General features: G+C 46.4%; 1 protein-coding gene across 1 annotated transcript in view; it reads left to right on the forward strand.

The window, feature by feature from the left end:
* The window catches only part of bcap31 (B cell receptor associated protein 31), a 63,285-nt gene extending 61,836 nt beyond the window's left edge, over window positions 1-1,449 (forward strand). Inside the window, exon 8 of the mRNA XM_084332729.1 lies at window positions 244-1,449. Within this exon, the coding sequence (XP_084188855.1) occupies window positions 244-279 (36 nt within the window). The 3' untranslated portion in view covers window positions 280-1,449. The remainder of the gene's footprint in view (window positions 1-243) is intronic.
* Window positions 1,450-13,215: the final 11,766 nt, after the last annotated feature.

Genomic DNA, 13,215 nt, shown 5'->3' on the forward strand with positions numbered 1-13,215 from the left:
TGTTACTCAGCTGATAGAGTTGTACCCTTCTTGCTGTCTTGTCGTACAGAACTTGTAAGTCGCTTTGGATAAAAGCGTCAGCTAAATGACTAAATGTAAATGTAAAGATTTGTTTCTCTTTCAAATTAACCAGATTCAGAGCTAAACCAGATTCAGAGCTAGTTTATCGGGTCAGATTCAGACTACTCATCGCTTCAAACATTTTGTTTTTCTTTCTTTCTCTCCACCTGTCTCTTTCTCTAGGAGAGCGGCGACTGTCGCGACAAGAAATCCGACTGAAGATAAAGAGCGTCGACGTCACTCCATTGTCATAAATGGCCTCTAGCGCTTCTACCTCCACTGCTTGCTCTCTGACCTCACTTCCTGCTTTGTGATGTCACTTCTGGGTCCAGTGACATCACTGGGTTGTGATTGGTTAATGACCGGTGGGAGGTTCTAGTTCATCACTTTGCACCATTGAGGAGCTTTATCTGTGAAACCTTTTTCTATGTTTACATGTAAAATGAGCGCATGGCACTATTTCATCCAGTTTGACCCAGTAATGTCTGTCCATTCCCTGTTTACTATTGCTGGTAACTTGCTTTTATATGCAGGTTTTCTTCCCCAAATACAGTAATTTTGAACTTTATTTTAGTTTCTTTGTATATTTTAATATCAAAGGACCGAATTCCACACTGCAACAGATTGTTTCCCAGCGACTGTTTCAGTTTGAGTTAGACATTCCCCTTTTTGATATTGACTAACAACACAATTCTCCATGTAAACACGTTTCTGGATGAAATGCCAGCGTTGCAACACAGTTAACAGTCGGTTACAACCTTGTTTAGATCAGCCATTCCCTTCTGCCCTTCTGCTTATATCTGTTCTTGTGCTTGTGACATCATTTGTCATTTCTGTCTTTCACAGTTTCACTTTTGTTGGGAGATTTCCCTGCTTCTCTGTAGTTTTATAAGTGACAGGTTGGCTGGTATGTTTTTGATTAAAGAGTTAATGTAACGTTTCGTGACCATTGAATATGTCTTGAATGGACCAAAGGTTAGTTTTACAATGTGATCATGATCAACGGTGATGTTGACTTTGAAAGAGGCACAACTATAGTGTTGATAGAAGCCGGTTGGAGACTGTTAAAGGGATAAGTCTGATTTTTTTTTTTGGAACCCTTTTTCTTACTCACCACTAGGGATGCACCGATACTCGTATTTGATATCTGTCTGATAACAGGCTAAAACAGTGAATGGTAAAATTTCGGTTTCTGAGAATACTAAAAGCTGATGCAAAGAATGTGCCAGAACGTGCCATCTAACATGCCTGAAATAAAAGTGAAGTGACTTGATTTACATTTGACACATTATTTCTCTCAATTGGGGGAAAAGTGTATTATGATCAATCATTTTTGTTCAATGACTGTCCGAGTCTCTACTGTTCATTAAAAGTAATTTCCGACGTTGATGGATGGAGTCCTGCATATTCTTCACACAATACAAAGTCAATGGGGTCGAGCTCCTGTCTGTAAAAGTTGACTGCAGCTCACTGAAATTTACTTTATGAGCAATGTCAAAAACCTAGATGAACCTGAGCTTAAATCTATCTCCTGGTTAGGGTTAGTTAAACTTCGGACCATACTAGTATGATGATGAACCTAGCTTAAATATGCCAGCACTAGCTAATTGAAGAGTTTCTGAATGTAAACAAGGAAGTACACTCACAACAGGGATATGTATTTGTTAGCACGACCAGGATATATAATTATATGATTCATCACCATAATGTAGCAATTAAAAAAAAAATAATTAACAAGGCAAATATGTAAAAACAATAAAAAGCGATGCTCGGGAGGGTCGGGGGTTAACTATGTGTGGTGATTAGTAAATGAGCTGACCCATATGGTCCTTTAATTCAACTGTTAGGAATTAGCATTTACTATAAGGTTGTTACTTGCTGTGGTGAATATTGTAGCGAATGTAGCGCCCTTCGCTAGCAGGGAGAGGATTGTCCACACGGGAAGTTAGCTACGCTACAAGTTAGCTATGCTAAGCTACCGGGTATGACTCTATGCTAACAGTTGGCTACGCTAAGTTACATGTGCTTCGTTGGTTACCGGTTGCTCCGCTCTCTGTCAGGCACCAAGACTCCGTTGGTTACAGGTTGCTCCGCTTTCGTCTGGCACCAAGCGACGCCAACCACCATACAGCCGTGTTGCTCCGTTCACAGTCCGACACCGAGCGACGCCATTCCCGCCAAGAGACTTCTTGCTTCCCATACACCAAGAGGCCGCGCTCTCTGGTGTACCACCCTCTTATACCCTTAGCTGCCCCTCAGCCATGAACCCACCAACCCCAGGGCACCTTCATCAAACACACAAGGAGCCCCATGCTTAGTGGGCCATGAATGAGTGACAGCTAAACACCCCTCTCAGTACCCACATGAACAGTTGGTCCCAATCAGGGATGCTACAATTTTGTCCAATTCAACCCATTGAGAAGGCACTCTTACCATTAACACATTTGAGTTTTTATTTCTGAATGGCTCCCAGCTCTGGTGGTTTGTCCCCTGCTGTGTTTGCTGGTCACCATGTTGGCTCAATGGCTCCACAGTCCTGCTCCATGGCTGTTGCTATAGTAACCGTTTAAATGTTGGTAATTTCACCATGGTGATGCTATGGAGGACAGTGTTCTAGTGTGGTGCCAAGCCCATGATACTAACATGATAAACTAATAATAGAGATGACTTTAGATTCATCTTTATTGTCATTACACAGTACAAGCACTAACCACTAGTACTGAACAGTGCAACCAAGTGTAGGTGTAACAGACCTACATATGAATGTAACATCACTAAGTGCTTCAGTGCTGTATAAAGTTCATATTTGCAGCATTCTCCTACGAGAATTGGATGACGTTCCACTGTCCAACATCTCTGCCCAAACAGGAAGTAAACTAACCAGAGCTGCTACATTTACTACCTACAAAATTATATGATAGTATTGTCTTTTATACATAGAATCTTTATACATAGAATCAAACGAGGTTAACGCATTTGAGTTCATGGTGTCTGTGTAGCCTTGTTTATTCACTGTCCATGGACATTTTGAAAAAATTGTCTACTTTTCTGATAACTACATCACTGCATAACTTATAAATGTTCAGACAAGCTTATTCTTTGGTTATTAGTGCTACTCTGTATGTAGACCTATACATCCAATTCATGGGTGTCCCAATTTGGTCCACATTTTGTCTCTTGGTCAGAGGTGTTTAGCAACAGAGCATAGAGACGGCTCTGTGTAGGAATGTGTGATGTCTATTTGATGTACAATCATTTTCACTGCATATTGTTTCAGTTTGTCAGCTGCCTTGATATGACATTAGCTTAGCATTGTACATGGCTTGCTTGTTAGCTAGCTGACGTTAGCTTCTCTATGAAGACTGTACATTTACATTTTGAAATACAGTGGAAACTGACTGTACAATACAACAACAAATTTGCATTATAATTTAGAAATGTTTAACTTAATATATTTTGTATCATGTTTGTTTTTCAACCCAGGAATTATAAGATTTACTTCACAGTAGAGAAGAGGCACGTGGTCCATAGTCCCATAGATATATATAGAACACTAGATAGCTTACCCGCGCTGCCAGCCAATGGAGAGCGACGTCGTCGTAGGGCCGCCATCTTGCTCGAGTCAGCCTTGAGTGAGGGTGAGTGATCTGCACAGACAAAAATACTCATAACTCGCTGAAATATTGACGGATTTACAAACGAGTTGGTTTGCTATAAACATCAAAGATGTAGTTATGATACTGCATACTTATTTTTTTACAAACCGCTTGAATCATAGCCACGTTAATAATGCTTGTAATAAACCAAACCGTTTGTAAATCCGTCAATATTTCAGCGAGTTATGAGTATTTCTGTCTGTGCAGCTCACTCACTCTTTTCAGCTCACTGTGAGGGGGGGGGGGGGGTATGGTACCGTTTACCTCCACCATCTGTTCTCTTCCCTCCAGGTAGGATTGCATCCAGCTCACTGATAGACTATCATTCAAAACCAATTGCTTTTAGCTTGTCAATCAGAATGGAGTGATTGACAGTGTCGAAGGCCTTTTGTAGGTCCAGCATGACCATGCCGCAGTATTTGCCCGCGTCCACCTCTTGTTTGATGTGGTCGTTCAAATAGAGAAGGCATGTGTCAGTGGAGTGGGATGTCTGCCCCAGGATGAAGGTTGACATTGGGGGTTGGGTCAAGACCTGCATGGCATGCCAACGTGCGAAGGTCCATCGGCATGTTAAGGCCCCGTTGGAGCGGTTCAATGTCCCTGCGAGGCGTTTTGACCACATCAACGTGGATCTGGTGGGACCCCTTCCTCCCAGGGGTACACTCACCTTCTGACGATGGTAGCAGGGCCACCCGTTGGCCGGAGGCTGTCCAACTCACTGCGACTACTACAGCTGACGTGGCCCGCGCATTCATCAGTACCTGGGTCGCCCGGTTCGGTGTTTCCTCTGATCTTTCCTCTGACCGAGGGGCCCAATTCACTTCCGTGTTATGGACTTCCATTACCCAGCAGTTGGGTGTCTCCCTCCACCGCACTACGGCCTATCATCCACAGGCCAACGGTCGATGAAAGTTGCTCTTAAGGCCAATCTCCGGGGCGACAGCTGGGTCGACAGACTTCCTTGGGTGATGCTGGGACTCCGTACTGCACCTAAGGAGGACCTTCTTTCATCTTCGGCTGAGCTGGTGTCCCAGGGGATTTTCTTCCCTGTGTTACGTTCTCCTGGTCAGCACTGGAACAGCGGGATGCTCTGCTGGACAAGGCCAAGTCTTTCTTGCCCATCCCTACCTCATGCCACAGCGTTCCGAAGGTGCGTGTCCCGCCTGATCTGCAAGCAGCGGGGTATGTGTTTATCCGCTGCGACGCCCATCGAGGCCCCCTACAGCCACCCTACGATGGTCCTTACCGGGTTGTGAAGGCAGGCAATAAGACCTTTGTCATTGACATGGGGGGGAGTGAAGAACGGATCTCGGTGGATTGCCTGAAGCCTGCTCACCTGGATTTGGACCGCCCCATTGAGTTGGCCCAACCGCCCCGCCGCGGTCGCCCCCCTGGTAGGGCCTGTTAAGTGTCAGCCTACTGCTTTACCACTGCCTCGGTCTCCTGTGCCTGCCCAGGGGTACCGGAGTCGTTTTGGGCGGGTCGTCAGAGCCCCTGGCCGTTTTTTGGGGCCAGTTCTTGTTAATTCCAATTGTGCGTTCGGCTGAACGTGTCACTCTTTGTAGTCTGCTTCGGTCTTGTGCAGTGCTATTCCCAAACCAGGAGGTGATGTTGCCAGTCAGGATGCTCTCTATTGTACATGAGTAGAAGTTCTTAAGGATCTTCTGACTGACTTGGAACTTCCTTAGGCGCCTGAGGAAGTAGAGGCGTTGTCGTGCCTTCTTCACAACACTGTCAATGTGTGTGGTCCATGTCAAGTCCTCGGATATGTGGGCTCCGAGGTACTTGAAACTGTTCACTCTCTCAACCGGTGCCCCGTCGATGCTGAGGGGGCTGTAGTCCTTGGAAGGTTAAAGGTTAGAGAAGCATGCTTGTGACTGGAAGGTTAAAGGTTAGAGAAGTAGGCGTGTGACTGGAAGGTTAAAGGTTAGAGAAGCAGGCTTGTGACTGGAAGGTTAAAGGTTAGAGAAGCAGGCTTGTGACTGGAAGGTTAAAGGTTAGAGAAGCAGGCTTGTGACTGGAAGGTTAAAGGTTAGAGAAGCAGGCGTGTGACTGGAAGGTTAAAGGTTAGAGAAGCAGGCGTGTGACTGGAAGGTTAGAGAAGCAGGCTTGTAACTGGAAGGTTAAAGGTTAGAGAAGCAGGCTTGTGACTGGAAGGTTAAAGGTTAGACTGGCAGGGGAAGTGATAGATAGATAGTGTGTGTGTGTGTGTGTGTGTGTGTGTGTGTGTGTGTGTGTGTGTGTGTGTGTGCGGGATACAGTATCAGATCAGCTGCTGCATCGTTAATGAACTATAGATTTATATGGAATTCGTTAATCTATCTAGCGATTGGGTTAACTGAGAGCCAGATTGCTTAGAGGAGTACTGTATAGAGCGGTAATGCTCAGATTGCTCATTGAGTCATGACTATAAATGCAAAACGGAGATGGGACGTGCGCTCGCACACGCACGCACACAGCCACTTTACGTTTATAGCTGATTTTGTTGCGCACTCCTGGCCACCGCAGCGTGCACGCACACACAACACACATAATTCTGTTTTGCATCAATATATATATACAGTATTGAGGCAAAACAGACGACGTGTGTGTGTGCGTGTGTGTGTGTGCATGCGCGTGTGTGTTTGTGTGCATGCGTGTATGCGCGTGTGTGTTTGTGTGCGTGTGTGGTATGTGCGTGTTTGTGTGGTGTGTGTGTGTGTGTGTGTGTGTGGGAAGTAGGGCGTAGCTGGATAAGAGCCTATAGTGCTCAGACCTGCCCTGGGTAAATAAAGGTTATAGAAGGTTAAGGGTGAAGTAAGGTCATGGCTTTATAAGCAATGTGGATCCTTGTCAACAATCACATGAAACATTATGTGTGGCATTATAAATAATAAACAGCTCAGTCTACCCTTTGAGAATAGCAAACCGCCTGCTCTAAAAGCTCTTTATGAAACTATATTACTACTGTTGTCATGTGACCCAGAGTCATTGAGACATATATTACCACTGTTGTCATGTGACCCAGAGTCATTGAGACATATTACTACTGTTGTCATGTGACCCAGAGTCATTGAGACGAAAGTGATGGTTTTATCCAGATTATTTGATTATTGCCACTTCCACTTAGTTTATCAATCTAGCTACTAATTGTGGAGACGGATAAATGACAGATAAAGGAATATAGCAGGACAATCGGTTACGATAGTTAACCTCATGTTGAATGGGGATTCCCAGTTAAACTGTCACAGCCGCTCAATCTCCAAAAACGGTGGAGCAAATTTCCAAACAGCCGTTATTTGGACGAACTGATCACCTATTAGGAATCTAAATGGTTACATTCTCACCTGAAAAAATAAATATTAGAACTGGTCCTACTGTAGGTCATACATTAAAACAGTGTTTAGCCTTGGTACAGTAAATAGTCTGCATATCTGCCCATTGGTGTGAAATGCATTCTGGGTTACTTGGCTTTCTCAGAGGATCCATCTGATGGAATTCAGAATTCAGGAAAAGAAGGCTGCATTTCTCGACTGCATTTGAAGGAACCTTCGAATTGGGACAGCCTTGGTTGCACCGCTGTGATGCATGCAGTCTTCAAATGCAGCCTGAATATATATATCTACAGTATCTCTCTATCTCTCACTGTCTCTCTAGCTCTCTCTTTTTCTTTATCTCTCACACTGTGAGGGCTGGGTGAACACTGCACGCTTCCCAACGAGGGGCGTGCCGAACAATCGGCTTCACGCACCTGAGGGTGGTTGGCAATCAGCTCGTCGGGAGAGTATTCCGACTGCCTTCCACTCGTTGCCAGGTCGTCTTGTTGCTTCCATCTACTGTCGCGTCTCCGGTGTGAGACGTCGTGCCATCTGTACACTACCACCTACTGTCGCGTCTCCGGTGTGAGACGTCGCGTCACTCCCTATTTTCCCCGGGAGGATTACTGTGCGTGTGCGTTTCTCTCTCTCTCTGTGGCTCCTCGTTGTTGGTGTGAGATGTCGTTGTAGTTCTAGTGTATTTCGCCCTTAACACTTTGGGTGCCGGGAAACGTCTTTTCACGTCTTTCCCGGCCATGCTCAAGGTGCCGAAGACGCTGTACAGCGTCTTTGATCTGTTTACATCTTTTTTCGATTTTCCCCGTCTGAACTTCACCGCCGAGCTTTTGGAAGAAAATGTTAACCGGAAACTGCATTTCCTCTCAAATTTCACTAGGTGGCAGTGTCCCCCTATTTTCTAACACTATCACAATAGGGGGAATATTGTACCCCACAATGAATCTGGCATTTGATTGGCCAGCATACCTGGCCAATGTAACCACAGGTATAAAACGTTAGCGCGATCCCAGAATCGATGAGGTTTTGGAGGAGAGAGAGAGATAGATAGAGCGATAGAGAGAGAGAGAGAGATATTTGAATTGAGATCAGCCTATAGTCTATATTTATAGTGTTATACAGTATAGTGGTAGTATCAGACTAATTGTAAGGTTTCAGCTGTGCTTTAGAAAGTACTTAGTCGTGCTAAGTAGTAGTACTATTCGAGGGATTAGTGTGTAGTCTAGGTAGTATATTTCAGTAGTAGTAATAGTAGTTTGATCAGTTAGTAGTTTCATTTAGATTATTAGATGTATTAAGTATGAAGAGACGTAGTGTAGGTAAGCGAGGGGACAATCCGGCGGCGGGTCGCTTTGTTCAGACGAAGCTGGCGTTTGGACCCGCGGTTGTTCGAGCAGCAGCAGCACCAACGACTTTGGTAGCTCCGATCGGAGAGAGCCGTGAGACCGTCGCTGGGCCCAGTAACGCGTCTCGCCCCGGGACCGGGAGCGGCTCTCCCCGACGCAGTTCGAGGAAGAGGAAGGCTGCCGCTGTGGTCATAGCTTCTTCATGCGAGTCAGGGGACAGCGATTCGACCGCCCACGAATCTGATGGGAGCGCCGATTGGGAACCACCAGGTAATTACACGGTCTTATATATATATATATATATATGTGTGTGTGTGAAACGTGTATTTGATGATTTACATACTGTGACTATGTAACGTTAGTTCGCCAAACCAACGCCGATATGCATGTGATTGTGTGTGTGTGTGAAACGTGTATTTGATGATTTACATACTGTGACTATGTAACGTTAGTTCGCCAAACCAACGCCGATATGCATGTGATTGTGTGTGTGTGTGAAACGTGTATTTGATGATTTACCTAACGCTTATTCTGTGACTATGTAACGTTAGTTCGCCAAACCAACGCTGATATGCATTTATTATATTCTAGCTCCGGAATCATCTGACGATGATCTCGGCTTGGGTCGGAGGTGTTATGAGTCTGATTCATCGCACGATTCAGACGTGGGACGCGGTGGTGGTCGACGGGGGAACGGTACGTCATGTTTACTAATGCAATGTGAATATTGTTTTACGTGCATGTTCAAATCGATAGTTGAATGATATAGGATATAGGCATGTACAGGCCACCATGTTAGGTTGCAATGGTCTTGTGTGTGTGTGTGTGTGTGCATGTGCACGCCCTTTGAAGTGGCCCTTTGAAGTGTGTAGCTATCAATGTAAGTGATAATAATTGCATGCTGGTGGTGGTCGACGTGGTATCATGTTGCAATGTGAATATTGTTTTATGTTCAAATCGATATAGTTGATTGGTTGCATGGATGTGTGTGTGTGTGTGTGTGTGTAGATGCCAGCCCTTTGAAGTTGTCTACCTTTAGGTTACATGGATGTGTGTGTGTGTGTAGATGCAGGCCTCACCCCATGCCATTTGATGTGTGTGTGTGTGTGTGTGTGTGTGTGTGTGTGTGTGTGTGTGCATGTGCACGCCCTTTGAAGTGGCCCTTTGAAGTGTGTAGCTATCAATGTAAGTGATAATAGTTGCATGCTGGTGGTGGTCGACGTGGTATCATGTTGCAATGTGAATATTGTTTTATGTTCAAATCGATATAGTTGATGGGTTGCATGGATGTGTGTGTGTGTGTAGATGCCAGCCCTTTGAAGTTGTCTACCTTTAGGTTACATGGATGTGTGTGTGTGTGTAGATGCAGGCCTCACCCCATGCCATTTGATGTGTGTGTGTGTGTGTGTGTGTGTGTGTGTGTGTGTGTGTGTGTGTGTGCATGTGCACGCCATTTGAAGTGTGTAGCTATCAATGTAAGTGATAATAGTTGCATGCTGGTGGTGGTCGACGTGGTATCATGTTGCAATGTGAATATTGTTTTATGTTCAAATCGATATAGTTGATGGCCATGTGCTGCTACCCGTTGGGTTGCATGGATGTGTGTGTGTGTGTGTGTAGATGCCAGCCCTTTGAAGTTGTCTACCTTTAGGTTACATGGATGTGTGTGTGTGTGTGTAGATGCAGGCCTCACCATGTGCCCATGCCATTTGATGTGTGTGTGTGTATGTGTGTGTGTGTGTGCAGTGTGTGTACACACACACACACAAGATCAAAAGGCATGAATCCTCACCAACACATTTGAACTTCGCAGTACATGGTGAGGCCTCTATAGGCCTATATTTAAATGCATGGTTTAAGTTGCATGGATGTGTGTGTGTGTGTGTGTGTAGATGCCAGCCCTTTGAAGTTGTCTACATTTAGGTTACATGGATGTGTGTGTGTGTGTGTGTAGATGCAGGCCTCACCATGTGTCCATGCCCTTTGATGTGTGTGTATGTGTGTGTGTGTGTGTGTGTGCAGTGTGTGTACACACACACACAAGATCAAAAGGCATGAATCCTCTCCAACACCTTTGAACTTCGCAGTACATGGTGAGGCCTCTATATGCAAATTCCATTGATTACAGCACACACATACACACACACAATGGCATGGGCACATGGTGAGGCCTATATTTAAATGCAGGTTGTGTAGCATATGTAAAATTCCATTGATTACAACACACACACATGTACATGCTTTGATGTACAATGGCCGCTGATTTATTTTGTGTTCATACAGGCTCCGAAACCGAATCCGGGGCCAATACACCAACATGCTTGGGTATGTACTAACTACATTTATGTATGTGTAAATGTATTACTATTGTGTTTTATGAGACTTACTTACTGAATGAATTTAATCCAATTCAGATTCTGGCGCAGACCCTGCCGATAGTGACGCTGAGACTGGCAACGACATGGGATCACATTCTACTCCTGCAGGTAATTGTACATGGTGGTGACTGGCTGCTGCTAGAGCCTGGGCCTGGTGGTAGCTGGCTGCTGCTAGAGCCTGGGCCTGGTGGTGACTGGCTGCTGCTAGAGCCTGGGCCTGGTGGTGACTGGCTGCTGCAGGGCCTGGGCCTGGTGGTGACTGGCTGCTGCAGGGCCTGGGCCTGGTGGTGACTGGCTGCTGCAGGGCCTGGTCTGGTGGTGATGGTGGTAAATACAATGACAATACGTTGCCCTAGTGTAATGTATTACATCATGTGATTCTAGAACTGGATGCTAGTCTGGACATGCCGGAACCCGTTGCAGGGCGGAAACGCACATCTAAGAGCGGTAAGTTGGCCTCACTCTGCACACCACTTCCAGCTCTGACCTCCGACCCCCACACCACGTCCAGCTCTGACATCTGAACCCCACACACACTCACTCATTCACTCACACAGTTTGTAACTACGTGGCATATGAATGTCTACAGTAGGGGTGTTATAGTATATTTGTATAATTGACAGGTCGTGGAGGAGCGAAGAGCAGGGCTGCGATCCGCCAGGAAGAGGAGAATGCCTGGTCTCGTGAGGGCTGGGTGCCTCAAAGGATCCCCTTCACAGCCCAACCGGGGTTGCTCCAGGACGCCAAGGCACTCAGATCTTACCGGCCTGCGAAATGGATGGATCTGTTCCTGACAGATGCTTTTCTGAACTCTATTGTTGCCCAGTCCAACCTCTACGCTGAGCAGTCCATTGCCCGGCTGGACCCCACGCTAACCAGTAGCAGGGCACTGCTTTGGAAGCCCCTCACATTGAAGGAGCTGAAGAAGTTCCTCGGACTCAATTTCCTTAGCAGTGTCCTGCGGAAGCCTCGCGTGGACCAGATGTGGACCACTGACGACATGATGCACACACCGTACTACTCTGAGACCATGCCACGCAACAGGTTTCAATTGATCTGGCGATTCCTCCACTTTGCGGACAATACTTCCCTGGAAGTTAGAGACAAATTGTGCAAAGTACGCCCTGTAGTCGACCATGTAAACGCGAGGTGCAAGGAGCTGTACCAGCCTGAACGCGAGCTCGCCATTGACGAGGGGGTGATGGCATGGCGAGGCCGCCTGACCTTCCGGGTCTACAACCCAAACAAGCCCACCCGCTATGGTATCAAGTCTTACTTCCTGTGCGAATCTCGCACAGGATATTGCTTTTCATTTAAGCCATATTGTCGGGAAGGCTCGCTCCTGGGGGACACGGTCGTCGGTCTGCTTGGACGTCTGTCTGGGGCCGGCTATACACTCTTTATGGACAACTTCTACAACTCCGTACGTATGTCCGCCAGGCTCCGACAGTTGAGGACCGACGTCTGTGGTACCCTCAGGAAGCACCGGGGCGAGCCAGCCATCATCAAGAACATGACCAAACGTGACATCGGTGTGGGGGAGCGCATTGCGGTCAACAACAAGGAGGTCATGATCGTGGCATGGCACGATAAAAGAATCGTGAAGACCATCAGCAGCTTCCACAAGGACACCATGGAAAAGGCGATGGTGTGGCAGAAGCAGAAGAAGGGCAAAGCGCTGAGGGTGGAGATGCTCAAGCCATCATCAATCATGGAGTACAATAAATTCATGAACGGCGTCGATCAGCTGGATCAGAATATATCGTACTATCCGGTTACACGTAAGACTGGAAAGTGGACCAAAAAGTTTGTGATGTATCTGATCCAAATATGTATGTTCAACGCTTTTGTCTTGTACAAAAAAAAGCACCCACAAGGGCATTACTCCAACCTCTTCCGGTTCACCAGGGCTGTGGCGCGGACCTACACAGACGGTAAGGAGAAGAAGATTCCTGGGGTGACAGCGGAGATGGAGGCGGAGGCGGAGGCAGGGGAGGAGGCAGGGGAGGAGGCAGGGGAGGAGGCAGGGGGTGGGGATGAGGAGGAGGCAGGGGCTGAGCAGGTGGGGCGTGTCGACCCTAGGGCCCCACTGGGGGACCCGCAGAGCAGATTAGTGGGTGGCTTTGTGAAGCATGTAATGGTTGCATACAAAGCCACCCCGAAGAAAAAGCTACCGTGGAGGAAATGTCGTGTCTGCAGTAGGCGTGGCATCAGGAGTGAGACCAGATATTTTTGCACATCGTGCAAAGTCCCCCTGCATCGTGACAAATGCTTCACTCTGTACCACACAAAGAGGGATTTCTCTAAATAGTTTCTTTATTAGTTGTCATACAGAAGTACAGACTACTTCTAAATAATCCGGCACACAGAAGTACAGATTACTTCTAAATAATCCATCATTGTGTGATACAGACAGAACCATGTGTACCGGTACATAGTATAGCTAGCTGAGTGTAGTATAGTA

The sequence above is a fragment of the Notolepis coatsorum genome, assembly GCF_963971535.1.
Source record: "Notolepis coatsorum genome assembly, chromosome: 17".
Classification (NCBI taxonomy): Eukaryota; Metazoa; Chordata; class Actinopteri; order Aulopiformes; family Paralepididae; genus Notolepis; species Notolepis coatsorum.